General features: G+C 48.2%; 1 protein-coding gene across 2 annotated transcripts in view; it reads right to left on the bottom strand.

The window, feature by feature from the left end:
- SFXN2 (sideroflexin 2) overlaps positions 1 to 27,837 on the bottom strand; it is a 192,452-nt gene that overhangs the window by 11,305 nt on the left and 153,310 nt on the right. For both annotated transcript variants that reach the window (XM_063961934.1, XM_063961932.1), the window contains exons 8-10: positions 5,024 to 5,090; positions 2,136 to 2,185; positions 1,324 to 1,373 (exon numbers count right to left, since the gene is read on the bottom strand). In XM_063961934.1, the coding sequence (XP_063818004.1) occupies positions 1,324 to 1,373; positions 2,136 to 2,185; positions 5,024 to 5,090 (167 nt within the window). The remainder of the gene's footprint in view (positions 1 to 1,323; positions 1,374 to 2,135; positions 2,186 to 5,023; positions 5,091 to 27,837) is intronic.

Below are 27,837 nucleotides of genomic sequence, written 5' to 3'. Positions count from 1 at the left end.
ACAATGAGCCTCTGTACCTAGCCTGTAACATCTAGAAAGAGAACAGGGATCAAACACAAGGATTACACAATCCTAAGGGTTCGCACATATGGTTCTTTAGGTTCATAGGGGCATACCCAATTAGGTGCAGGGTTTACAGTGAGTGAAAAGTTCTGGGTTTCACGCTAAGAGCTATTCAATTATTCTGCATTTTCCCCATGCGGTAACTCATTGATTCCGCATATAATTTGGAATCTATGGGATTCCCTGCGCCTTACATTCCAGAGGTTGCATTGTAATACAGGCTTTTCCTAGCAGCTCCTGAATCTGCGGGGGAAAGTGCACCCTCCGGGACCAACGTGGAGTGGGATGCAGGATCTGATTGAATACGTCCATGTCGACAATTAGCCACGAAGTTTATTTGGCTGTGTATTTAGTGCAAAAGAGGAAAATGCCCACTGTGCATAGAAACATTCAGAGTAAATACTGGGTGTAACGTGGATGCAAGAAAATAGGACATACTGGACCTAATTCAAAGGTGGATGCTGTTGCAGCCGCAGCAGCTATGTCTTGATGCTAATTCCGCAGCCCATGGTCTTCTTACCCTGACACCCACCAGCTGTAGTGCTAATCCGCTGCTGTGCACATTAAGGTGCACCATCAAACATTGCACTAGCCCCACGGAGGTGCAGATTCTCTGGTTGAACATGGCCACCCATGTCAGTGCCACTGCATCTGACTGCGGCACGCCAGCATCTGGCTAGCCGCTCATGTTACCACCCAGAAATGCAAGCCAAAATTTAATGCATGCATCTACGATCTGCGTCTTTGTGCAGTATACATCAGGACAAATGTGCAGTGTGACTCGGATGCACAAACAGACTGAAAATATTCTCCATCTGCGTCCGATGTCACCACCTCTGATTCAGGCCCACTGTGTCCGCTCCTGTCCAGCATTTTACTCTTAGGGGTAAATTTGCCCCTTAGTGCTTGGAAATAAACTTCATGTACAGTGGCAGTCACTGCAGCAATCCAGGGGTAAATACAGCAGAGATTAAATGTACTAAGGATACAAGAAAAGTGATTATACAGTATGTACAAGCCCTTTAAATGGAACAAGCCTTTGGTCAGTCACCACTTTCAATAGGTTTGTGTAGACCCAGCAGGAATCTATTATATTCTTGAGATGCAGTGCCTTATTATATACTGGGTTCCAGAAATTGATACAGCAAGGAAATAGAATACAAATTTCAATCTTATTTCAACAAGATGAAAAAACATCTAGGCACCTACTTCTTTCAATAGAAATACGGTAGAACGATCATACCAGGACTTTATACTTACAAACCACCAGCTAATGTCACTTGCAGGGGAGCGTGAAGAAAATGGATTTTCTGCAGAAATAAATAAAATGTATAATGACAAAAGCAGCAAATAGGCTTAGGAGAATGACACAATGATACTATATAATAAAAGGCTAACACTGCTCCCCGCCTCTATGGGGGAAGTTCAAGTGTTTTGCACGCCGGCAGCCACAAGATGACGCCGGATGGAGCAATTAAATTGTTGCTCTGTTGGGTGCACACAGGTGACGGCGCTGACTGTTATGTTGTTCCATCATTTTGACTTCATATTATGTAACACAATGCCCTCCAGTTCATTTTATACCACATTACAAACAGCAGGTCAAGGGGCGTAACTAGATAAATTGTAGGCCCCATGGCAAAAGTTTGTAAGGGCCCCTATGTACCACTCAATGGTGAAAAATGTATATTTGGAAAGTGGGTCTCATAGCATCTACACTCCCTGCACCTATGGTAGCCATGTCCTTGACCATAGTTTTATTCAGTAATTACCAATAAAAATGACTTGTATTTATAAATTTGTTGAGATTCGCAGCAATTTTTTTATATTAGCCTTGTGTATTATATGAAATAACCCATCTTCTTTGTGATTATAAGGATATTTGAAGTAGTCAGCATTTTATGTCTTGTCCAAAAGCGCACTGCCTGCAGCCTGGTGTCAGTTCTAAAGCTGGACTTCTCTGTAATTCCCAACATCAAATGTCATACTAGTGGGCACATTATTCATGAACAGTACATAGTTATACAGACGGTGGCAGTTCTAGAATTTCCCATCTATCTAGAATTACTCACTTTCATAAAGGGAAACGACTCCAGTTTCTGCATCAGAATTGGCAGGAGTACTGAAAGACAATGATTAATGATATTTCTGATGCATACAAAATGATAACAGCCATTATATTTGGAAAGGATGGACTTTAAGTACTGGCATAATTGCATGATTATCTTAACAAAAAAAAGTTCCCCTTCTCAGATGCCATAATCCAGGAGGGCAGGCCCAGTGCTACCCGCTCAGCGAAGGGATGCAAAGCAGGTAGGCGCCAGGCAGGAGAGGCGGTCTACCTGCCTTGCATCCCCGCTGCTGCGCCTGCCGCATGTCCCCTACTGCTGCTGCCGCCGGCTTCCGTGCCTGTCACTGCATGACAGGCAGCGGCGCCGGCAGCTTGTAGCCTCCTCGTCCTCCCTGTGAAGTGGCTGGGGCTGTGTGCAGTGCGGGCTGCGGGTCCCGGAAAGAGTGCGGAGCTACCCGTCATGAGGGGTGGAGCTACATGGCGTGGAGGGGGCGGAGCTACACTGCGTGCAGGGGGCGGAGCTACACGGGACCAGGCTGCTGTACAGGGGGAGCGTCAACAGTGGTGGCCTGTCAGACTTGGTAAGAGAAAAATGTGTGTGTATATGGTGGGGGTGTGTATGTGTGTGTGTTTGGGGAGTGTATGGTGGGAGTGTATGGTGTGTGTGTGTGTGTGTGTGTGTGTGTGTCGGAGTGTGTGTGTATGGTGGGGGTGTGTATGTGTTTGTGTGTGGGGAGTGTATGGTGGGTGTGTGTATATGTGTGTGGAGGGAGTGTATGGTGTGTGTGTGTGTGTGTGTGTGTGTCGGGGTGTGTGTGTGGTGTGTGTGTGTATGGTGGGGGTATGTGTGTGTGAGGTATGTATGTGGGTGCGCATTATAGATGCTACTACTGGGAGGCATTACTAATAAGGACGCTACTACTGGGGGGCATTACTTATAAGGACGCTACTACTGGGGGGCATTACTTATAAGGACGCTACTACTGGGGTGCATTACTTATAAGGACGCTACTACTGGGAGGCATTACTTATAAGGACGCTACTACTGGGGGGCATTACTTATAAGGACGCTACTACTGGGGGTCATTACGTATAAGGACGCTACTACTGGGGGGCATTACTTATAAGGACGCTACTACTGGGGTGCATTACTTATAAGGATGCTACTACTGGGGGGCATTACGTATAAGGACGCTACTACTGGGGGGCATTACGTATAAGGATGCTACTAGTGGCGGGCATTACGTATAAGGACGCTACTAGTGGCGGGCATTACGGATAATGATGCTACTAGTGGCGGGCATTACGGATAAGGACGCTACTAGTGGCGGGCATTACGGATAAGGATGCTACTAGTGGCGGGCATTACGGATAAGGACGCTACTAGTGGCGGGCATTACGGATAAGGACGCTACTAGTGGCAGGCATTACGGATAAGGACGCTACTAGTGGCAGGCATTATGGATAAGGACACTACTATTGGGGGTCATTACGTATAAGGATGCTACTAGTGGCGGGCATTACAGATAAGTAAGCTACTACTGGCGGGCATTACGTATAAGGACGCTACTACTGGCGGGCATTACGGATAAGGACGCTACTACTGGCGGGCATTACGGATAAGGATGCTACTACTGGGGGGCATTACGTATAAAGACGCTACTACTGGCGGGCATTACGTATAAGGACGCTACTACTGGCGGGCATTACGTATAAGGACGCTACTACTGGCGGGCATTACGGATAAGGATGCTACTACTGGGGGGCATTACGTATAAGGACGCTACTACTGGCGGGCATTACGTATAAGGACGCTACTAGTGGCGGGCATTACGGATAAGGATGCTACTAGTGGCGGGCATTACGGATAAGGACGCTACTAGTGGCGGGCATTACGGATAAGGACACTACTACTGGGGGTCATTACGTATAAGGATGCTACTAGTGGCGGGCATTACAGATAAGTAAGCTACTACTGGCGGGCATTACGTATAAGGACGCTACTACTGGCGGGCATTACGGATAAGGACGCTACTATTGGCGGGCATTATGGATAAGGATGCTACTACTGGGGAGCATTACGTATAAGGACGCTACTACTGGCGGGCATTACGGATAAGGACGCTACTAGTGGCGGGCATTACAGATAAGGACGCTACTACTGGCCGGCATTACGGATAAGGACGCTACTACTGGCGGGCATTACGTATAAGGACGCTACTACTGGCGGGCATTACGTATAAGGACACTACTACTGGCGGGCATTACGGATAAGGACGCTACAACTGGCGGGTATTATGTATAATGACGCTGCTATTGGGGGGCATTATGTGAATGAGCAGCACTACTACGTGTGGTGTAATGTGAATAAGATTGTGCTACGGTGTGCGGAAACTCAAATGGGGGTACTACTGTGTGACCACGCCGCTTCCTTGCAAGACTACACCCCTTTTCCTGACACACGTCGAAGGTGCGCGCTGACCTTTTGTGAAGTATGGGAGGGCGCAAATTTATAGTTTGCAGGGGGGCGCTGAACACCCTAACATCGGCCCTGCAGGAGGGGCACAGGCAAGAGCCTGCCCTATATGCAGATCGCTCACTGGGCATGGCTAGGTCTCCCCACCCCAGCCTATCTGCTCCATATCCACAATCTTGGCTCTACTATCTAGTCTACATTTGCAATTAAAAACAGAAGTATTCATAAACTGACATCCTATTTCTGGTCACTTGAATTGTTGGAAGATACTATATGATCAGCGCTGTCTATTAACAGATACAGATAGACCTATACGTGTTACCCAGAGCTGTAGGAGATGCAAAGGAAACAGATCTTTCCTCAGAAATTAAATCTTCACTTGCAGGACTATTGCTTTACATGACGATACTTACTCATCCCAGGGGCAGCCATGGCAATTCTGGAGGCTACCACCTGGCCAATACCCTTTATAGCAGCTTTCTGAAACAAGTGAAATACATGCAATTAGTGAGAAATAAAAAGCTTTTGGGCTCCAAGAACACATTTCAGAGGCTCTGCTGACTTTGGTATCATAATTATGATAGCCCTAACTATTGATTATAATATCTGCATTGTGGTTTCTGCAAAACAAAGTTACAAGTGATTTGATTTGCTAAATTAACTTTCAATGGTACAGGCATCACAAAGAGATAAGATGTAGCTTAGAACGCAGTAGATAGAAATAACTTAAATATGGGCTTTGTTTCATTAGGGGAGCATATGACCCCAACATTTTCCAGTTTAACAGTGGTTTGTTGAGCGGTTGGGGACCCATCTCCATACACTATAGAACTCATAGTCTTCTGGCTTCCCGCTTGGCTCTAATTATTCCTCACACCATGAAAACTGCCCCAGTCACTACACAGCCATGAGTGGACAGGTCACTGCATCTCTCAAGATCAACACACTCATCCCCTTAAATGCTTTGTGCTGCTGTGAATATTCCACTGATCTGATTGGCTAATAAAGTTGTAGAATTCCAGATAAGGAAGAGATGAAGACTGAATACAATACGACGCTTCAACTCTAGTTCCTTTATTTGTCCCTATTATGATACGGAGGAGACAATACAAGCTGTATATTAAACAACAACAACAAAAAAACAATAGAATATACATAGAAGGGGGTATATTAAAGGCATGTAGACTGAATTGCGGACTATGCAGAGATGTACGTATGAAGGAATCTGATTTCAGATGGATCTTTTGAACAAGGGGTAGGGCTGCTGCAGGTGTGTGCTGATAAGGATTCCGGTTATTTGAAAGAGTATATGGCTAAGGGCATACGTTTGCATAGACGTATACAATCTGCATATGGTGAATATCCATATTTAGTTCTACACATGAAGTGAAAGTGCAATTTCCAGCCAACTTGCATACAACTATGCACCAGCCAAAGGTTTACAAGTCGCATACGGTAGTTTTTAAATCATTTTAGAAATGTGATCAGTAGTCAATGGGCATGATTTTATCTCATTTGTGGGGTAAGCTGGCCGGCCTGTGACAGCCAAAGGCAGGGAATCTCTAATAATCGCACGCCACGGGGATCGGTTTAGGGCGGCTTGCTTGGCATCACCAATATAGAAGTGAAATGGTTGAAGGTCTTGGGCAATCTGCTTTAGCCATGTATTCTTTGGCGCATCACGTGCTATTTTCCATCCATCCGGGTGTGTGTTATTTAGGCACTGGTATGGTATTCTTTTAGGCTTCATTCTGTACATGTCCGAACCACTTTAATCACAGTCTTTTAATATAGGATTCAGCTGTGGGTTGGTCTTCGCATAGTTTTGGATGTTTTCGTTCCTCCAGCGATCTGTTAGTTTTACTTATAGTATGTTTTGTAAGCACCTCATTTGGAAACGTTGCAGCCTTGTTACGCCATTTTTAAGGGCAGTCCTTGATTCTGAACCTTTATTATTACTGGTCTAAGGCAGAGAAGGCACAGAGGGGCACCGGTTTACTCTGGCAAGTTATATTAGATTTTCTTTATTTAACAAAAGGTAAAGAGGCCCCAAACCAGTAAGTTGCCCATGGGTTCTTACTTGGGCTCTGACTGAAGTAAAAGAATGAGAAATGTTACCAGTGTCTCCGGGTCCTACTATGCAAACAGGTCCTGCTTTATGGAGGCTTATACTGATCAGGGGTTTTCCCCAGCATAGAGGAACATGCTCACAGGCAAAAGACTCCTACAATTTTTGTTAGGGAAGTGGCAATTTTTTTTTAATTCCACTATTGTCACAAATGTAATTAGCCTTTATGGTAAAATGATGCTAACATATTACAGTAAATGAGAAAGTACTGCAGTAGTATATGAAAACCTATATGTACAATACTTTTCCAGAATGCTGTATAATTAGTGGGAAAGACATCCCAACGGTTCTAACGTGCGTCATGCTACCACATCAGTAGAAAACGTAGGCTTTCATGTAGCGTGGTAGAGATTACTCCATGATGAACTGGATCTATAAAAAACTTTCTTACTCTCAAAAGCAGATGAAAACCCCTCCCTTAAGCACAGATTTAGAAGGATGAATCTGAAGATAGACGTGACATGGAACCAGGGAGAAACCTTCTCAGTACAACGGTAAGCAACGCAGATAATTTTAATAGTAAAATCCTAACACATCCCCATGATTCCGGGTGAGCAAGCCATAGCTGCGGACTCAATGCCATAGGGCGGTGGTGTACAAAAATCATCAAGTCCATAGCGAGATCAGACCACCAGGGGGGGCGAGTCCAGCGTCCATTGTTTGCATTTCTATGCCGCAGCAGCAACGCACCCCTTTCGCATGCAATTGAATTGACCCCCCAGAATAGATAACTATGCATGGAAAGCAGCCAATAAATACACAGAGAAGGAAACTAGTTTCCAATTTACAGGAAAGTGCTACAGAAAATAGCAAATACATCTAAAGCCTTTAGAGATGAGAGGCCGCAGTGGTCAAGACTTAGTGGAAAGCCAAAAACGTATATGGGTTCAATGAGTCTTCTACATTAACTCTCTCTCAAAGTACTGTGCCATCTCTTAGCTCCCTTGCCTCTCCACGCTACTTGAGAGACTTGCATACACTCGCCTCACACTTTCTTAACTCGCATAACTTATAGGACCCACTCCAGTCAGGCTTTCATTACCAACACACCACAGAGACAGCACTGAGGAAAAATGATCTGGTCACTGCGGAGTCTAAAGGCCATTACATATTCTTCTAGATCTCTCTGCTGCATGTGACACTGTTGACCACTCTTCTCATACAAACACTACGATCCCTAGTTCTCCAGGACACAGCCCTTTCTTGGTTCTTATACCTATCTAATCACTCTTACACCTCCTCTTCGCTACATCTATCAGTTGGAGTACCACAAGGCTCAGTCTTAGGTCCTCTGATTTTTTTAATCTATACCACATCTCTTGACAAACTAATCAGCTCTTTTGGATTTCAGTATCGTCTGTACGCGAATGATACTCAAGTCTACCTATCCTCCCCAGATTTGTCACCATCTATATTGTTCCTGGTCACTGAATGTCTTTCTGCCATTTTATCTTGGATGTCATCTCGCCACCTAAAATGTAATATTTCCAAAACAGAATTGATTATATTTCCACTGACCAATTGTAGTTACCAACCTGATACCTCCATCACTGTTTAGAACTTAACAATCATCCCTACCCCACAAGCTCGTTGCCTAGGTGTCATCTTTAACTCTGAACTATCCTTTGTTCCCAACATTCAATCTGTCTCAAAATAATGTTACATGCATCTAAAAATCATATATTTGGGGCAGTATGGATGGTTAACATTACTGCCTCACAGCACTGAGTTCATGGGTTCGATTCACACCATGGCCCAAACTGTGGGGAGTTTGTTTATTCTCCTCGTGCTTGCGTGGGTTTCCTCCGGGTGCTCCGGTTTCCTCCCACAATCCAAAAATATACTGGTAGGTTAATTGGCTTCCAACAAAAATTAACCCTAGTGTGAATGTGTCTGTGTGTACATGTGATAGGGAATATAGATTGTAAGCTTCACTGGGGCAGGGACTGATGTGAATGGCCAAATATTCTCTGTAAAGCGCTGCGGAATATGTGTGCGCTATATAAAATGAGATTTATGGTAAGAACTTACCGTTGTTAAATCTCTTTCTGCGAGGTACACTGGGCTCCACAGGGAATGACATTGGGGTGTAGGGTAGGATCTTGATCCGAGGCACCAACAGGCTAAAAGCTTTGACTGTTCCCAGAATGCATAGCGCCGCCTCCTCTATAACCCAGCCTCTGTGCACAGGAGCTCAGTTTTTGTTAACCAATCCAATGCAGTAGCAGGTAAAAGAGACGACAACCGTTAGTAGCCACATACACCACATTCTCACAACAGGAGAAAGTGTCAGCGGCTAATGCCATACCAACCAAAAGTAGCTAAGCGCGTCAGAGTGGGTGCCCTGTGGAGCCCAGTGTACCTCGCAGAAAGAGATTTAACAACGGTTAGTTCTCACCATAAATCTCGTTTTCTGCAGCGGGGTACACTGGGCTCCACAGGGAATGACATTGGGGATGTCCTAAAGCAGTTCCTAATGGGAGGGGATGCACTGTAGCGGGCACAAAAAAACGGCGTCCAAAGGAAGCATACTGGGAGGCGGAAGTATCAAAGGTATAGAACCTTATGAACATGTTCACTGAGGACCACGTAGCCGTCTTGCACAATTGTTCAAGGGTCGCACCACGGCGGGCCGGCCAAGAAGGTCCAACCGACCGAGTAGAATGGGCCTTTATGGTAGCAGGAGCTGGAAGGCCAGCCTGTACATAAGCATGTGCAATCACCATTCTAATCCATTTGGCCAAGGTCTGCTTGTGAGCAGGCCAGCCACGTTTGTGAAAACCAAACAGAACGAATAGAGAATCCAACTTCTGGATGGAGGCAGTTCTCTTCACATAGATACGGAGAGCTCGTACCACATCCAAAGACCGCTCTTTGGAAGACAGTTCAGGAGAGACAAAGGCCGGAACCACAATTTCCTAATTAAGGTGGAAAGAAGACACCAGCTTAGATAGATACCCAGGACGTCTTCTAAGAACCCCCCCGGTCACGGTGAAAAATCAGATAGGTGGACCTACAAGATAGTGCACCCAAATCCGACACACGTCTAGCAGAGGCAATAGCCAGCAGAAACAACACCTTATGAGAAAGCCACTTAAGGTCTGCCGATTCAAGAGGCTCATACGGGGACCCTTGCAACGCCTCCAGAACCGACAAATCCCAAGGAGCCACAGGCGGGACATAAGGAGGTTGAATCCGCAACACACCCTGAGTGAATGGATGAACATCGGGTAAAGTCGCAATTTTTCTTTGGTACCAAACCGACAAGGCAGAAATATGAACCTTGATGGAGGCCAGACGAAGGCCCAAGTCCAGGCCCTGTTGTAGAAAGGCCAAAAGTTTGGCCGTACTAAACTTGTAAGTGTCATAATTGTGAGATGCACACCAAGCAAAGTAAGAATTCCAGACCCTATAACAAATCCAAGCAGAAGCCGGTTTCCGGGCCTTCAACATGGTTTGAATGACCGCCTCAGAAAATCCTTTGGCCCTTAAGATGGAAGCTTCAAGAGCCACGCCGTCAAGGTCAACCGAGCTAAATCCTGATACACACAGGGGCCCTGAATGAGGAGATCTGGGCGCTGCGGAAGTAGAAGGGGACGCTCTATCAAGAGACCCTGAAGGTCTGAGAACCAATGCCGTCTGGGCCACGCGGGAGCAATCAGAAGTAGGATTCCTCCTTCTTGCTTGAACTTCCTTACTACTCTGGGCAGGAGTGACACCGGAGGGAACACGTATGGCAGTTGAAAGTTCCATGGAATTCCCAGTGCGTTCACGAATGCTGCTTGAGGATCCCTTGTCCTTGCTCTGAAAACCGGAACCTTGTGATTGTGTCGAGACGCCATCAGGTCCACATCTGGAAGGCCCCACTTGTCCACTAGGAGTTGAAATACTTCTGGATGGAGGCTCCATTCTCCAGTGTGTATGTCCTGACGACTGAGAAAGTCCGTTTCCCAATTCAGGACCCCTGGAATGAACATTGCCGATATGGCTGGCAGATGGCGCTCTGCCCACCAAAGAATTCTTGATACTTCCCTCATTGCCATGCCGCTTCGAGTGCCGCCTTGATGATTTATGTATGCGACCGTGGTGGCATTGTCCGATTGTACTTGAACAGGTCTGTTCTGTATTAAATGCTGGGCCAAGTTCAATGAGTTGAACACCGCCCGCAATTCTATAATGTTTATCGGGAGGAGAGACTCCTCCTTGGTCCACCGACCCTGAAGGGAGTGTTGCTCCAACACCGCACCCCAACCTCTCAGACTGGCGTCCATCGTCAGAAGGACCCAGTTGGAGATCCAGAAGGGATGACCCCTGCTCAATCGTTGGTCCTGAAGCCACCAGCTCAGTGACAGACGGACCTCCGGAGACAAGGAGATCATTTGAGGCCTGATCCGGTGAGGCAGGCTGTCCCACTTGGCAAGAATCCGCTTCTGCAGAGAGGGGGAATGGAATTAAGCGTACTCCACCATGTCGAAAGCCGACACCATGAGACCTAGCACTTGCATTGCCGAATGTATCGACACTTGCGGACGAGATAGGACGCATTGAATCTTGTCCTGAAGCTTCAGGACTTTCTCCTGAGACAAGAACAACCGCTAGTTGTGAGTGTCCAACAATGCACCCTGGTGCACCATGCTCTGAGCAGGGACCAGGGAAGATTTCTTCCAGTTGATGAGCCACCCGTGGGCTTGCAGAAACTGGATAGTCAGATCCAGTTGGCGTAGGAGAATTTCTGGTGAATTTGCCAGGATCAACAAGTTGTCCAGCTACGGTAGGTTCCTGACCCCTTGACGGTGGAGCACAGCCGTCATTGCCGTCATTACCGTCATGACCTTGGTGAAGACTCGCGGAGCTGTGGTCAAACCAAAAGGTAACGCCCGAAATTGGTAATGGAGGTTGCCAACCGCAAACCTCAGGTATTGCTGGTGCGACATTGCAATAGGAATATGCAGGTAAGCATCCTTTATGTCCAGGGAGACCATATAATCCCCAGGTTCCAATGCCAGAACAATAGAGTGAAGAGTTTCCATACGAAACTTGGAGACCCTCACAAATTTGTTCAAGGGCTTGAGGTTGAGAATGGGCAGGATGACCCATTCGGTTTCGGGACTAGGAACAGCGGTGAATAGTACCCCTTGCCTCTCTGAGCCAGAGGCACCTGTACTACCACTCCTGTGTCCAGGAGGGACTGTACCACCGAATGAAGAGTCTTTGCCTTCACCTGATCCAAAGGGACGTCTGTCAGGCAAAATCGATGAGGGAGACGATTTTTGAAGGATACGGCGTAACCTCGAGTGACGACTTCCCGTACCCAGGCATCGGAAGTGGTCTTCAACCATTCCTGGGTATACCCTAGAAGTTGGCCCCCCAGCCTGGGATCCCCCAGAGGGAGGCCCGCCCCATCATGCGGCAGGCTTGTCAGTCTTGGAAGCAGGCTGACGGGCAGCCCAGGCCCGTTTGGGTTTGGGCTTATTGGGTTTGGAAGCGCAAGCCTGTTTCGGGTACGCCTGACCCTTTGCTTTCCCTGAAGGACGAAAGGAGCGAAAGGAAGTACTCTTAGCCTTCAGTACCGAAGGAGCAGTACTAGGTAGACATGCTGTTTTAGCAGAAGCTAAGTCAGCCACAATCTTGTTGAGGTCTTCTCCGAAAAGGATGTCTCCCTTAAAAGGGAGTACCTCCAGGGTTTTCTTAGAGTCCAGATCCACGGACCAGGACCGCAACCATAGAATCCGGCAAGCCAGTATGGACGTAGTAGAAGCCTTAGCCGCCAGAATACCGGCATCAGAAGCCGCCTCTTTAATGTAATGAGAAGCTGTGACAATATACGATAAGCATTGTCTAGCATGATCAGAAGCATTGAAGACATCTCAGCTTCCAACTCCTGAGCCCACACTTCAATAGCCTCTGCAGCCCATGTCGCTGCAATGGTGGGCCGATGCGCAGCAACTGCTAGGGTGTAAATTGCCTTTAAACAACCCTCAACACGTTTATCCACTGGATCTTTCAGAGACGTGACGGTAGTTACTGGCAGAGCTGAGGGTACCACTAGCCGCGCCACCTGCGAATCCACTGGCGGGGGTGTTTCCCAATTTTTACTTAGCTCCGCAGTAAGGGGATAGCGAGCCAGCATCTTCTTGTGAGGCGTGAATTTCTTTCCTGGATTTTCCCAGGACTCCTGACGTATGTCAACTAAATGATCAGAATGAGGTAAAACTTGTTTAACCACTTTCTGGCGTTTAAATCTGTCCGTTTTCTTAGGGGCAGCATCAGGCTCCGGGTCATCAGTAATCTGAATAATGAGCCTGATAGCCTCCAACAAGTCAGGAACATCCACCTGTGAAACAGATTCCCCATCAGAAGCGTCAGGATCAGAATCTGTGGGGTCAGTATAAACGCCATCCTCATCAGACGAGGTGTCTGGGACGTTGGTGGATTGTGAGGAAGTAATGGCCCGCTTAGAGGACCCCTTGGTCTTAGGCAGGCGAGGGTTAGACTTCTGAGTAGTCAGTGATTGGTTCAACTGCTGTAAATGAGCAGACAGTTGATCTGCCCAAGGCGGGTTAACCGCGGGTCCCATAAGCGGTTGTACCGGCACAGGAGGTCCCATAGGGGGCGTTAATCTAGTTACCAGCGTATTCAAAAGCGTGGAGAAAGTAGCCCAAGGCGGGTCATTTTGACCCCCCGTTGCTACGATCCCACTGGGGGGTAAGGAGCCCCCAGAACCTGAACCCTCAGCTGCTATATTTTCCTCAAATGTGTCTGCAGCATCACCACCACACAATGTGGGATCAGCCCCAGCACAATTGCCCTTTGTAGCGGACATATCCGAAAGCTCAATGCAGGGCAACCCAGTACAATATCAGCAGCACAATACCTGACAAGAACCCCCTGTGCAGTGTAACAGCACAAACAGGGAATTCAAGAGGTATATGGTGACTAAAAATCACAGTGAAAAATACACACTGAGTGTATCTTGTGAAACACCTATATTAAATGATAAACCTGGCGCACTTAGCCCCCTCAGGTTATAGAATATAGGGTCAGCAATCTGAGTGAGATACACGAAATGGAGTTCACACAGCAGCTATATGTACACACGGTATCCGGACTCCAGGTCGACAACAAAAAGGTCAACACACCTTAGGTCGACGCCAATTGGTCGACACACCTTAGGTCGACATGGACAAAAGGTCGACATGGACAAAAGGTCGACAGGAACAAGGTCGACATGGAAAAAGGTCGACATGAGTTTTTTATGTTTTTTTTCTTTTTTCGAACCTTTTCATACTTAACGATCCACGTGGACTACGATTGGAACGGTAATCTGTGCCGAGCGAAGCGAAGGCACCATGCGAGGGGACGCGGTGCACTAATTGGGGTTCCCGGTCACTCTACGAAGAAAACGACACCAAAAAAACATAAAAAACTCATGTCGACCTTTTTCCATGTCAACCTTGTTCCTGTCAACCTGTTGTCCACGTCGACCTAAGGTGTGTCGACCAATTGGTGTCGACCTAAGGTGTGTCGACCTTTTTGTTGTCGACCCTGAGTCCCAGACCCGTACACACACATAGTCACACTGTACAATGCAGAAATTATGACATGCAATAAAACTGCACTGGACTAGCAATACAAAGTAGCACTAGGTATAGCTATACACTCAATACATATAAAAATGCACAGTTAAGACTGGATGTATATCACAGGGTACTTGTACTATATAACCCTGACTAAATGCACTCTTTCTTAACGAACACTGTCAGCAGTCATGTAGAATACTTAAGTGTCCTGTAAAATGCACAGCGCTGACATGCAGGCGGCTTTACAGAGGAGGATTTGCCCAAACAGTCCCAGGATCGGCTCAGCTTGTCCTAATGGCGACCAAACGCTGACAGGGAGTGAGATATGCAGCTCCAAGGCGGGAACATTTACTCTAAATGGCGCCCTGGGGCTGGGGGAGGGGCTACAGGTCAAAGCCTTATCCCTCTGCTGGACTTCATCACCGGGTACTGTGGGCTTATATAAATGGTTTATGGGAGGAAACCGACCTGTGCCCTTGCCCTGGTGGTCTAGTGGGGTCCCTGTACTGCCACAGTGTCCACGCCAGCGCGCACGGTCCGCCTCCCACTGGCCACGCGGAATAGCGATTTACAGCGGGTCCCGCCGAGGGGACCCACTTACCTCCTCCCTGAGTGCGGCCACGCGATCCAGGAGAACAGCGGTAGTGTGTGTGACTAACTGAAAGAAAACGGAGCCTCCGCTGTAAGTACCCGGCAACCAGAGCGCGGGAGTGTACAGTGCCGCCTGGGGAGGTGATGGAGCTGCAGCAGGAGATGTCTGACTGACATCTAACACAGTCAGTGTCTCTGCTGCAGCCCTTGAAGTCTTCATTTTTCATTAAAGCTTCTTCTTAGGGCTGCTGGAGCAGGCCCCCTGTTGTATGCCTGCTTACTGCATGGCACCAACTACAAAACTGAGCTCCTGTGCACGGAGGCGGGTTTATAGAGGAGGTGGCGCTATGCATTCTGGGAACAGTCAAAGCTTTTAGCCTGTTGGTGCCTCGGATCAAGATCCTACTCTACACCCCAATGTCATTCCCTGTGGAGCCCAGTGTACCCCGCAGCAGAAAATAGGATTTTAGTACCTACCGGTAAATCCTTTTCTCCAAGTCCGTAGAGGATGCTGGGGACTCCAAAAGGACCATGGGGTATAGACGGATCCGCAGGAGCTTGGGCACACTAGAAAGACTTAAACTGGGTGTGAACTGGCTCCTCCCTCTATGCCCCTCCTCCAGACCCCAGTTAGAAAACTGTGCCCAGGAGAGACGGACATTTCGAGGAAAGAATTTATAATTTAAGCACAGTGAGTGTAATACCAGCTCACACCACGAACATACCGCAAGGCATGGCCTTCAACAGAATACCAGCCCACGGTATGAAAAAACATACAGCCATATGCTGAGAGAATATGTAACACAACCAGTGTACCAACCCAACCAACAATAAGAAACCACATGCCATGGCATGAACAACGTCAGCAGTAGCCTGACAGAGAAGAAACACCACAAAGTGCAACCAACATCAATAACTGCAGAGACAGTACGCACTGGGACGGGCGCCCAGCATCCTCTACGGACTAGGAGAAAAGGATTTACCGGCAGGTACTAAAATCCTATTTTCTCTTACGTCCTAGAGGATGCTGGGGACTCCAAAAGGACCATGGGGTCTATACCAAAGCTCCAGAACGGGCGGGAGAGTGCGGATGACTCTGCAGCACCGATTGAGCAAACAGGAGGTACCCCTCAGCCAGAGTATCACACTGGTAGAGCTTAGCAAAGGTGTTTGAAACCCGACCAAGTAGCCGCTTGGCAAATGTAACCCGCCGAGACACCTCGGGCATCCACCCAAGACGAGCCTGTCTACCTGGTTGAATGGGTCTCCCCCGACTTCAGTCACTGCACTCCAGCCGTAGAACTAGCACGCCGAATCGTAGCACAGATCCAGCGTGTAACAGACTGCAGAAACGCAGGCGACCCCAAACACGCTGGGAACATACCGGACAAACAGAGCCTCTGTTACCCCAAACCGAACCCCAATTGGGGACATAAATGTTCAAAACCCTGACAACATCGAGACATTGAATCAGCCAATGCTGAAGTTACCAGAGGCATCAACATAGGCAGGTTTTTGATAACACCATCCGAGGTCTCAATTCTATCCACTTGGAAGATCAAACAGGGGCTCTTGTGAGACAAAGCCGCTACATCCTACAACCGCCTCGCGGTCGCCCAAAAATCAAAAGTATGACCACCCTCCAAGAGAGAATTTTTAACACAACCTTTAATAAAGGTTCCAAGCAGTGAGACACAAGAACCGCAACACCACGTCAAGATCCCACTGTGCCAATGGGCCACAAATGGAGGTTGTATGTGCAGTACTCCTTTCACAAAAGTCCGAACTTCCGGAAAGGTGGCTTTTTTTTTTAAAGAAAATTTATAAGGCCACAACTGCCCTGAAACGGAGCCCAACTGTAGGCCTGCATCCACACCTGCTTGCAAAGAATGGAGAAGAAGAAGTCAGCTGAAAGTCTTCCGTAGGAACCTTCTTAGGTACACACCAAGACACATATTTACGCCAAATACAGTGGTAAAGCTTTGTCGCTACTTCTTTTCTAGACTGAAAAAGTGTGGAAAGGCCTCACTGGAAATACCCATTCGGACTAGGATATGGCGTTCAACCGACACGCCGTCAAACGCAGCCGCGGTAAGTCCTATTACACGCCCGGATCTTGTTGTAACAGTTCCTCCCGTAGATGAAGAGGCTAGGGATCTTCTATGAATAAATCTTGAAGAACTGGAAACAAAGCCCTCCTTGGCTAGACTGGAACAATGAGGATCGCCGGAACCTCTGTTCTTCCCACGTTCATCACCTTCAGCAGAGTGAAAACGGAGAGGACCCATAGACCGACTAAAAACACCTAAGGTGTCACGAGGGCGTCCACTGCTATAGCTTGAGTCTCCCTTGACCTGGAACCATATTCCTGAGGTCTCTCGTTGAGGCGAGACGCCAACATGCCGAATTGAGGCACTCCACAAAGACTTGTCACTTCTGTGAAATTTCTCGAATGACGACAGTACTTCTCCCGGATGGAGAGCGCGTCTGCAGAGGAAATCTATTACTCCATCGTTTACGTCCGGAACGAAGACTGCTAATATAACGTATACCAGTCTTTTCACCCAGCGGAAAACTATTTCAGCTTCTGCCATTGCCGCTTTGCACCTTGTGCCGCCCTAGCGACTTACTTACGCCACTGCGGTGAAGTGGACCGACAGAATTAACACGGGCAGATCACGAAGAATATGTTCGTTGAAAACAGCTCTTAATTCAAGAAAGATTATCGTAGACCAGCTGTTCAGCTTGACCTTTCCTTCTGGAAATACTACCCCTGTAAGGACTGCTCCCCAGCTTCGGAGATCTGCAAACATGGACACCAGGATCTAATACTGGATCCTGAACCTTCGTCCCTCTAGGAGGGGAGACCTGAGCAGACACCCCAGGAGTGATATCCTGGCCATTAGAATTATATTCCGGTGCATGTGCCGCTGAGACCCCATGGAAACCACTCTTGCATTCAACCTGCTCATCGAAAAGGCCTCTTAGGCTGCACCCAACTTCATCTTCAACAGAACATATTGATGGAGTGTCACTGCAAATCTGAACCGACTCAGGATCCTCAGCTCTCTTTCCGCAGGAAAACACAGAACCTCAACCGTTCAGCATTTACCCTGATACCACCTCCGACATCTGCGGCGTTGGGAACAACAGCCCTTCCCTGTGTTGAAGAATGGTCAGAGAGAAACCACGATTTGCACCACTTGTTTCTTGACCTCGCCTCAAGCAGGCGAACATCTCAGTACAGAATAACAATGGCTCTTACAATTGAAAGAAAACCACCACACTACCATCACTCCAGTGAAATGTCAAAGACAATCCTGGCTATCCCTCCAGGTAATCTGAATGCGCAGAACAACGCATGTAAACTTTTTTTTTAAACTTTTTTTTTTATACAACCGGGACAGGCGGACAAGGCCCCGAACCTGACGCACCTCTGGTATGGCGTCGCGTACTACCTCCCCTTCCAGAGGGGAAACGGCAATATTCATTATAAAATCAAGGAGAGGAAAGAACTGTAACACCAGAATGTCCCCCTCTGTATACCACAAGTAACTCACCGGTACTAGTCCATTCCCGGACTAACTGAAAGAAGTAACCGAGTCCACACCGGAGCGGGGTCCCGCCATATAGACTCTGCGACATCCTCTTCTGCGAACCTAACAAGGCTGCAGAACTCTTACCTTTTCACCTTCCACAGGCTGTACAGAAAGGGAAAAACAAAACTGTATCTAACCGATTAAAATGACTGCCTCCCCCAAAAGAATGCGTCACCAACCGTTGTGAGGGAATCTAACTCCCGAAGTTAGACTCACCAGGAACATCCACCAAGATTGACTGAACTGAGGCAACCCCCCAAACAGCGGTACATCGTCCCAGGGAAAAACTCCAGTAACTCTCGGAGTCAGCCTCAGCATTCCCCCAGCCACACTACCTGTATACGTACGGCAGCCTGCCGCAAAGTTATAGAGAAGAACCAACATAAGGAACCTCCCCTCTCTCTTTAGGGTAAATCTATCTGATGTCTTACCGAATACAAACACTCCCTCATGTGTATGTAATGCAAATAAGCCCACAGCATAGAAAAATAATATCACTTAGCTTTCCTGTGTACGATCCTTTGAGACAGGGCCCCATGTCGACCAGGCATTGACTTTCACAGTATTCTATCCGAGGCGGGAAAAGAATAAACCTTCGGACTCCAGGAGAGGATGTGAGTCACGGCCGACCTAGAGCTTTATCAACAGAGCGACCAGCACATGAGAAGGAATACTATTACTTCAGTCCTCATTATAAATCATAATATGAATTTACATATTGAAATACACATATACACACATATCCTAAATATATATAACATACATATAAGCGGATTGTCCGGAGCTTTCTGGTCCCCAGTGACATTAATGTGTTCTGAACGTGTATGACCATGTACTGAAAAGCCCCAGTTGTGGATCTACCAGGAAACATCATAGTCGACAGAAAACCCAAGTATTCGTCGACAGCAGGGAGTAGTAACCAGGCAAAATTACCTTCTTGCGACCCAAAACGGTCCGAGGGAAGTATCCTACAACTCTTTAGACACAGGTATAAGTCAGATACAACATGTCCATTTACCCCCGGTGATAACAGTTGGTGCCGACAGGGTCACCCACATACTACTGTGCCTCCCATATAGTATTTACTTTTTACAAGCATACCACTACCGACCTGTTGTATCAAGTACCCACATGCGTCGACGATGCCGACAGTGAACCCCATAGGTGTTTATGACAGAACACTCACGCCTGTCGACACAAGTGAACTAAAGTGGGTATATCTGACAGGGAGCACACAGAAAACACACACAAGAATGATTTCATGCTCATTCCTAAATAAACTAGTGTTATATACGTCCAACATAACACTAAAAAATTGTGCCCCCCCCCCCCCCCCCCCCCCCCCTGTTTGTGCTTTACAGACCTCTTGGCGGGGACAGTAAGAAAATGGCGCTGACTCCTGTATGTGTGAGGGCTAAGCCCCTTGGCGCGCTTTAGCCCCGTTATATTATATATACAGGCCGGGCACCGTATATAGTGTAAATTCACTATATACTACCTGAAAACTATTGCTGTTCAGGGCGCCCCCCCCTGCGCCCTGCACCCAAGTAAACCGTTGGCGTGTGGGAGCACCGGCGTGCAGCGCGCCCACCGCTATAAACTGGCGGGGGTATCGTACGCGGGGCCCGTACAGTGCCAGATTAAGGACCACATGGGCCTGGAGCTGAAATTTAGGAAGGGCCTATTATGTACCGTAGCAGGGGGTGTGATCAGCAACAGCGGGGTTGTGACTAGGGGTTGTGTCACGCAGGGCCCATCACGCATTGTCCCTTGCCTGAGTCAAAGCTGCCAATAATTACAGCAGCCGCTCTCAAGCCAACAAGTAACTGCAGGTACTTTTTGCCTTGATAGTGACTGATGTAATTGTTGGAGGTCTTGAAATTGGTCCGAAAGGGGACCGAAGCATTGACACTTCAGGTGACTATATGACTTTACTATAGCATGTGATGCAGGTTATACAGTTTCTGGTGGTATTACATTTCCATTTTCTCTGACGTCCTAAGTGGATGCTGGGGACTCCGTCAGGACCATGGGGATTAGCGGCTCCGCAGGAGACAGGGCACAAAAGTAAAAGCTTTAGGATCAGGTGGTGTGCACTGGCTCCTCCCCCTATGACCCTCCTCCAAGCCTCAGTTAGATTTTTGTGCCCGGCCGAGAAGGGTGCAATCTAGGTGGCTCTCTTAAAGAGCTGCTTAGAGTAAAAGTTTTGTTAGGTTTTTTATTTTCAGTGAGTCCTGCTGGCAACAGGCTCACTGCTACGAGGGACTTAGGGGAGAAGAAGTGAACTCACCTGCGTGCAGGATGGATTGGCTTCTTAGGCTACTGGACACCATTAGCTCCAGAGGGATCGAACACAGGCCCAGCCATGGAGTCCGGTCCCAGAGCCGCGCCGCCGACCCCCTTGCAGATGCCGAAGAGTGAAGAGGTCCAGAAACCGGCGGCAGAAGACTTTTCAGTCTTCATGAGGTAGCGCACAGCACTGCAGCTGTGCGCCATTGTTGTCAGCACACTTCACACCAGCGGTCACTGAGGGTGCAGGGCGCTGGGGGGGCGCCCTGGGCAGCAATGAAATACCTATACTGGCTAAAAGATACATCACATATAGCCCCTGGGGCTATATGGATGTATTTAACCCCTGCCAGGTCTCAGAAAAACGGGAGAAGAAGCCCGCCGAAAAGGGGGCGGGGCCTATTCTCCTCAGCACACAGCGCCATTTTCCCTCACAGAAATGCTGGTGGGAAGGCTCCCAGGCTCTCCCCTGCACTGCACTACAGAAACAGGGTTAAAACAGAGAGGGGGGGCACTTATTTGGCGATATGATTATATATATTAAGATGCTATAAGGGAAAAACACTTATATAAAGGTTGTCCCTGTATAATTATAGCGTTTTGGTGTGTGCTGGCAAACTCTCCCTCTGTCTCCCCAAAGGGCTAGTGGGGTCCTGTCCTCTATCAGAGCATTCCCTGTGTGTGTGCTGTGTGTCGGTACGTGTGTGTCGACATGTATGAGGACGATGTTGGTGAGGAGGCGGAGAAATTGCCTGTAATGGTGATGTCACTCTCTAGGGAGTCGACACCGGAATGGATGGCTTATTTAGGGAATTACGTGATAATGTCAACACGCTGCAAGGTCGGTTGACGACATGAGACGGCCGGCAAACCAATTAGTACCTGTCCAGGCGTCTCAAACACCGTCAGGGGCTTTAAAACGCCCATTTACCTCAGTCGGTCGACACAGACACAGACACGGACACTGACTCCAGTGTCGACGGTGAAGAAACAAACGTATTTTCCATTTGGGCCACACGTTACATGTTAAGGGCAATGAAGGAGGTGTTACATATTTCTGATACTACAAGTACCACAAAAGAGGGTATTATGTGGGGTGTGAAAAAACTACCTGTAGTTTTTCCTGAATCAGATAAATTAAATGAAGTGTGTGATGATGCGTGGGTTTTCCCCGATAGAAAATTATTGGCGTTATACCCTTTCCCGCCAGAAGTTAGGGCGCGTTGGGAAACACCCCTTAGGGTGGATAAGGCGCTCACACGCTTATCAAAACAAGTGGCGTTACCGTCTCCAGATACGGCCGCCCTCAAGGAGCCAGCTGATAGGAGGCTGGAAAATATCCTAAAAAGTATATACACACATACTGGTGTTATACTGCGACCAGCGATCGCCTCAGCCTGGATGTGCAGCGCTGTGGTGGCTTGGTAGGATTCCCTGACTGAAAATATTGATACCCTTGACAGGGACAGTATTTTATTGACTATAGAGCATTTAAAGGATGCATTTCTATATATGCGAGATGCACAGAGGGATATTTGCACTCTGGCATCAAGAGTAAGTGCGATGTCCATATCTGCCAGAAGATGTTTATGGACACGACAGTGGTCAGGTGATGCAGATTCCAAACGGCACATGGAAGTATTGCCGTATAAAGGGGAGGAGTTATTTGGGGTCGGTCCATCGGACCTGGTGGCCACGGCAACAGCTGGAAAATCCACCTTTTTTACCCCAAGTCACATCTCAGCAGAAAAAGACACCGTCTTTTCAGCCTCAGTCCTTTCGTCCCCATAAGGGCAAGCAGGCAAAAGGCCAGTCATATCTGCCCAGGGATAGAGGAAAGGGAAGAAGACTGCAGCAGGCAGCCCATTCCCAGGAACAGAAGCCCTCCACCGCTTTTGCCAAGTCCTCAGCATGACGCTGGGGCCGTACAAGCGGACTCAGCTGCGGTGGGGGGTCGTCTCAAGAGTTTCAGCGCGCAGTGGGCTCACTCGCAAGTGGACCCCTGGATCCTACAAGTAGTATCCCAGGGGTACAGATTGGAAATTCGAGACGTCTCCCCCTCGCAGGTTCCTGAAGTCTGATTTACCAACGTCTCCCTCCGACAGGGAGGCAGTATTGGAAACAATTCACAAGCTGTATTCCCAGCAGGTGATAATCAAAGTACCCCTCCTACAACAAGGAAAGGGGTATTATTCCACACTATATTGTGGTACTGAAGCTAGACGGCTCGGTGAGACCTATTCTAAATCTGAAATATTTGAACACTTACATACAAAGGTTCAAATCAAGATGGAGTCACTCAGAGCAGTGATAGCGAACCAAGGGTACCTCAGGTTTGTGGTACAGAACTGTCACTATCAGTTTCAGACGCTGCCGTTTGGATTGTCCACGGCACCCCGGGTCTTTACCAAGGTAATGGCCGAAATGATGATTCTTCTTCAAAGAAAAGGCGTCTTAATTATCCCTTACTTGGACGATCTCCTGATAAGGGCAAGGTCCAGAGCACAGTTGGAGGTCGGAGTAGCACTATCTCAAGTAGTTCTACGACAGCACGGGTGGATTCTAAATATTCCAAAATCGCAGCTGTCTCCGACGACACGTCTGCTGTTCCTAGGGATGATTCTGGACACAGTCCAGAAAAGGGTGTTTCTCCCGGAGGAGAAAGCCAGGGAGTTATCCGAGCTAGTCAGGAACCTCCTAAAACCAGGAAAAGTGTCAGTGCATCATTGCACAAGGGTCCTGGGAAAAATGGTGGCTTCTTACGAAGCGATTCCATTCGGCAGATTTCACGCAAGAACTTTTCAGTGGGATCTGCTGGAAAAATGGTCCGGATCGCATCTTCAGATGCATCAGCGGATAACCCTGTCTCCAAGGACAAGGGTGTCTCTTCTGTGGTGGCTGCAGAGTGCTCATCTACTAAAGGGCCACAGATTCGGCATTCAGGACTGGGTCCTGGTGACCACGGATGCCAGCCTGAACGGCTGGGGAGCAGTCACACAAGGAAAAAATTTCCAGGGAGTGTGATCAAGTCTGGAGACTTCTCTCCACATAAATATACTGGAGCTAAGAGCAATTTACAATGCTCTAAGCTTAGCAAGACCTCTGCTTCAAGGTCAGCCGGTATTGATCCAGTGGGACAACATCACGGCTGTCGCCCACGTAAACAGACTGGGCGGCACAAGAAGCAGGAGGGCAATGGCAGAAACTGCAAGGATTCTTCGCTGGGCGGAAAATCATGTGTTAGCACTGTCAGCAGTGTTCATTCCGGGAGTGGACAACTGGGAAGCAGACTTCCTCAGCACGACCTCCACCCGGGAGAGTGGGGACTTCATCGGGAAGTCTTCCACATGATTGTGAACCGTTGGGAAAGACCAAAGGTGGACATGATGGCGTCCCGCCTGAACAAAAAACTGGACAGGTATTGCGCCAGGTCAAGAGACCCTCAGGCAATAGCTGTGGACGTTCTGGTAACACTGTGGGTGTACCAGTCGGTGTATGTGTTCCCTCCTCTGCTTCTCATACCTAAGGTACTGAGAATTATAAGACGTAGAGGAGTAAGAACTATACTCGTGGCTCCGGATTGGCCAAGAAGGACTTGGTACCCGGAACTTCAAGAGATGCTCACAGAGGACTCATGGCCTCTGCCGCTAAGAAGGGACTTGCTTCAGCAAGTACCATGTCTGTTCCAAGACTTACCGCGGCTGCGTTTGACGGCATGGCGGTTGAACGCCGGATCCTAAGGGAAAAAGGCATTCCGGAAGAGGTCATTCCTACCCTGGTCAAAGCCAGGAAGGAGGTGACCGCACAACATTATCACCACATGTGGCGAAAATATGTTGCGTGGTGTGAGGCCAGGAAGGCCCCACGAAGAAATTTCAACTCGGTCGATTCCTGCATTTCCTGCAAACAGGAGTGTCTATGGGCCTCAAATTGGGGTCCATTAAGGTTCAAATTTCGGCCCTGTCGATTTTCTTCCAGAAAGAATTGGCTTCAGTTCCTGAAGTCCAGAAGTTTGTCAAGGGAGTACTGCATATACAACCCCCTTTTGTGCCTCCAGTGGCACTGTGGGATCTCAACGTAGTTCTGGGATTCCTCAAATCACATTGGTTTAAACCGCTCAAATCTGTGGATTTGAAATATTTCACATGGAAAGCGACCATGATGTTGGCCCTGGCCTCGGCCAGGCGAGTGTCAGAATTGGCGGCTTTGTCTCACCAAAGCCCATATCTGATTGTCCATTCGGACAGGGCAGAGCTGCGGACTCGTCCCCAGTTTCTCCCTAAGGTGGTGTCAGCGTTTCACCTGAACCAGCTTATTGTGGTACCTGCGGCTACTAGGGACTTGGAGGACTCCAAGTTGCTAGATGTTGTCAGGGCCCTGAAAATATAGGTTTCCAGGACGGCTGGAGTCAGGAAAACTGACTTGCTGTTATCCTGTATGCACCCAACAAACTGGGTGCTCTTGCTTCTAAGCAGACGATTGCTAGTTGGATGTGTAGTACAATTCAGCTTGCACATTCTGTGGCAGGCCTGCCACAGCCAAAATATGTAAATGCCCATTCCACAAGGAAGGTGGGCTCATCTTGGGCGGCTGCCCGAGGGGTCTCGGCTTTACAACTTTGCCGAGCTGCTACTTGGTCAGGGGCACACCCTGGCTGAGGAGGACCTGGAGTTCTCTCACTCGGTGCTGCAAAGTCATCCGCACTCTCCCGCCCGTTTGGGAGCTTTGGTATAATCCCCATGGTCCTGACGGAGTCCCCAGCATCCACTTAGGACGTCAGAGAAAATAAGAATTTACTTACCGATAATTCTATTTCTCGTAGTCCGTAGTGGATGCTGGGCGCCCATCCCAAGTGCGGATTGTCTGCAATACTTGTACATAGTTATTGTTACAAAAATCGGGTTATTATTGTTGTGAGCCATCTTTCAGAGGCTCCGCTGTTATCATGCTGTTAACTGGGTTCAGATCACAGGTTGTACAGTGTGATTGGTGTGGCTGGTATGAGTCTTACCCGGGATTCAAAATCCTTCCTTATTGTGTACGCTCGTCCGGGCACAGTATCCTAACTGAGGCTTGGAGGAGGGTCATAGGGGGAGGAGCCAGTGCACACCACCTGATCCTAAAGCTTTTACTTTTGTGCCCTGTCTCCTGCGGAGCCGCTAATCCCCATGGTCCTGACGGAGTCCCCAGCATCCACTACGGACTACGAGAAATAGAATTATCGGTAAGTAAATTCTTATTATTTCTTCTATATCTTTCTTTCTCTCTCTCCCTATATATATACTGTACATAATTTTAGTGGTGTGCAGATGCGATAAAGTGCATCTGAGTTGGAAGCTGCTAGGTTGGAGGTAACAGTGGTGGTGTGTGGTGAAGGGTAGAAGGACCACAGGGTAAAGAGGATGTAGCATATACGAAAATTAGTTATAAATAAGCTTAATACAGTACAGTGTAGTCAGTGAAACCCAGGAGTGGGTAACAAATCATATTGTAAATAACTAATAAATCAAGTATATCAGTAAATGCCTTACTGTTAGCCTAGGTGTCTGTGTCGGTGATTAATCAGTGGTGGCATGCGGTTGGAAAAACAGCTCTGTGGGGTTGTGATTCAGGTATATTTTATTAGTAATAAAGCAATACAGTTCAATCAATGTATGCAAAGTGGCCCAGGGGAGAGTATGAAAACAATCTAAAAAAACTATTAAGGTTGGTGATGTAGGTGCTGGCCAGTGTCTAATAGAAGTGTGTAGAATGTAATGTAGTGTTCACTCTAGGATCCGGGCAGGGCGCCGAATTGTGGGGGGCACAAGCGCGTGCGGTGTCAAAAAGGTGTGTGGCCATGCAAGTAGGGTGTGTGGTCAATATACGTAATACAAGTGGGCGGTTCAGCCCACAGACGGGGGGCATGGGCGGCCGGCGGCGGCCCTGTTGGGGGCGTGCCCAGCACCTACGGAGGTGCTGGGCTTCCCCCAAGCTCTCTCACAGCGTGAATGGATGCCGCACGCATGCGCACGGCATCTTTACACGCTGGGAGGACAGAAAGCGGGCGGCTGTTTTAGCAGGGCGCCGCAGAAAGGGCAGGGCGGGCTTTGCCCTTAAAAAATCAGGCAGGGCGCGGCACCCTGCTAAAACAGCCTAGCGTGAACACTATAATGTGTGTGCAACACATACAATGTTTGACAGTACTCAGGGTGGGTGTGTGAGGGAAGTCTATGAAGACAGGTATGGATGTGGGGAGCACCGGCGGTCAGTGGAAGTTCTCTAGGGGAACACTTGTATATCAGTGACCTGGGAATAATAGCTAGACGTCAAGCTTTGAGTATGGGCTTGTGGTGTTGTGGTGCTTTGCGCTCTGTCAGTGCAGTTATATGGAGTATGAGACGGTTTGTACAATTTACAGTTGGTGGGAGGATACAGTTGGTGGGAGATGCGTGCCACTGTCTGCAGCAGCTATTTATCCCGGCTTTCCTTAGCAATCAGCAGCAGCTAGATAGCTCATTCACGATCTCCCGGACTGTCTTCCCGGAGCTAAGCTTGACTGCTGCCAGGGGCGTATTGGGATGGAAAACCAGCTGAGGAAACCTCCGTAAGCCGCCCAAGTGGAGGCGTGGTTTGCTGAGGGGAGCAGGATCCAGGGCTGGTTCTAGACCTTATTACGCCCAGGGTGAACGATTCCTTTGGTGCCCCCCTCTTTCCCATTCAACACAGGGACAGTGCGCGCTGATGACATGTGCACATAATGTAGGGGAGGGGCTTCATTGGGGAAGGGGCATGGCCACATAAAAGTACCAATTCACATTACACCACACAGTAGGTTCCATCAGTCACATTACACCACACAGTAGCACCTCTTATACATGCCAGGTAGAGCGCCTTATACACAATACGCCAGGTAGAGCCCCTTTTATACATGTTGCGCCAAGTAGAGCGTGTTATACAAACTGCACCAGGTAGCCCTTATACACATTGTGCCAGGTAGCGCCTTATACAAATTGCACCAGCTAGTCGTCACTCACCATTCGGCGCCTGTGGTCCTCCGA

Source organism: Pseudophryne corroboree, chromosome 3 (genome assembly GCF_028390025.1).
Source record: "Pseudophryne corroboree isolate aPseCor3 chromosome 3, aPseCor3.hap2, whole genome shotgun sequence".
NCBI classification, from domain to species: domain Eukaryota; kingdom Metazoa; phylum Chordata; class Amphibia; order Anura; family Myobatrachidae; genus Pseudophryne; species Pseudophryne corroboree.
This window is presented reverse-complemented; position numbering and strand designations above follow the sequence as displayed.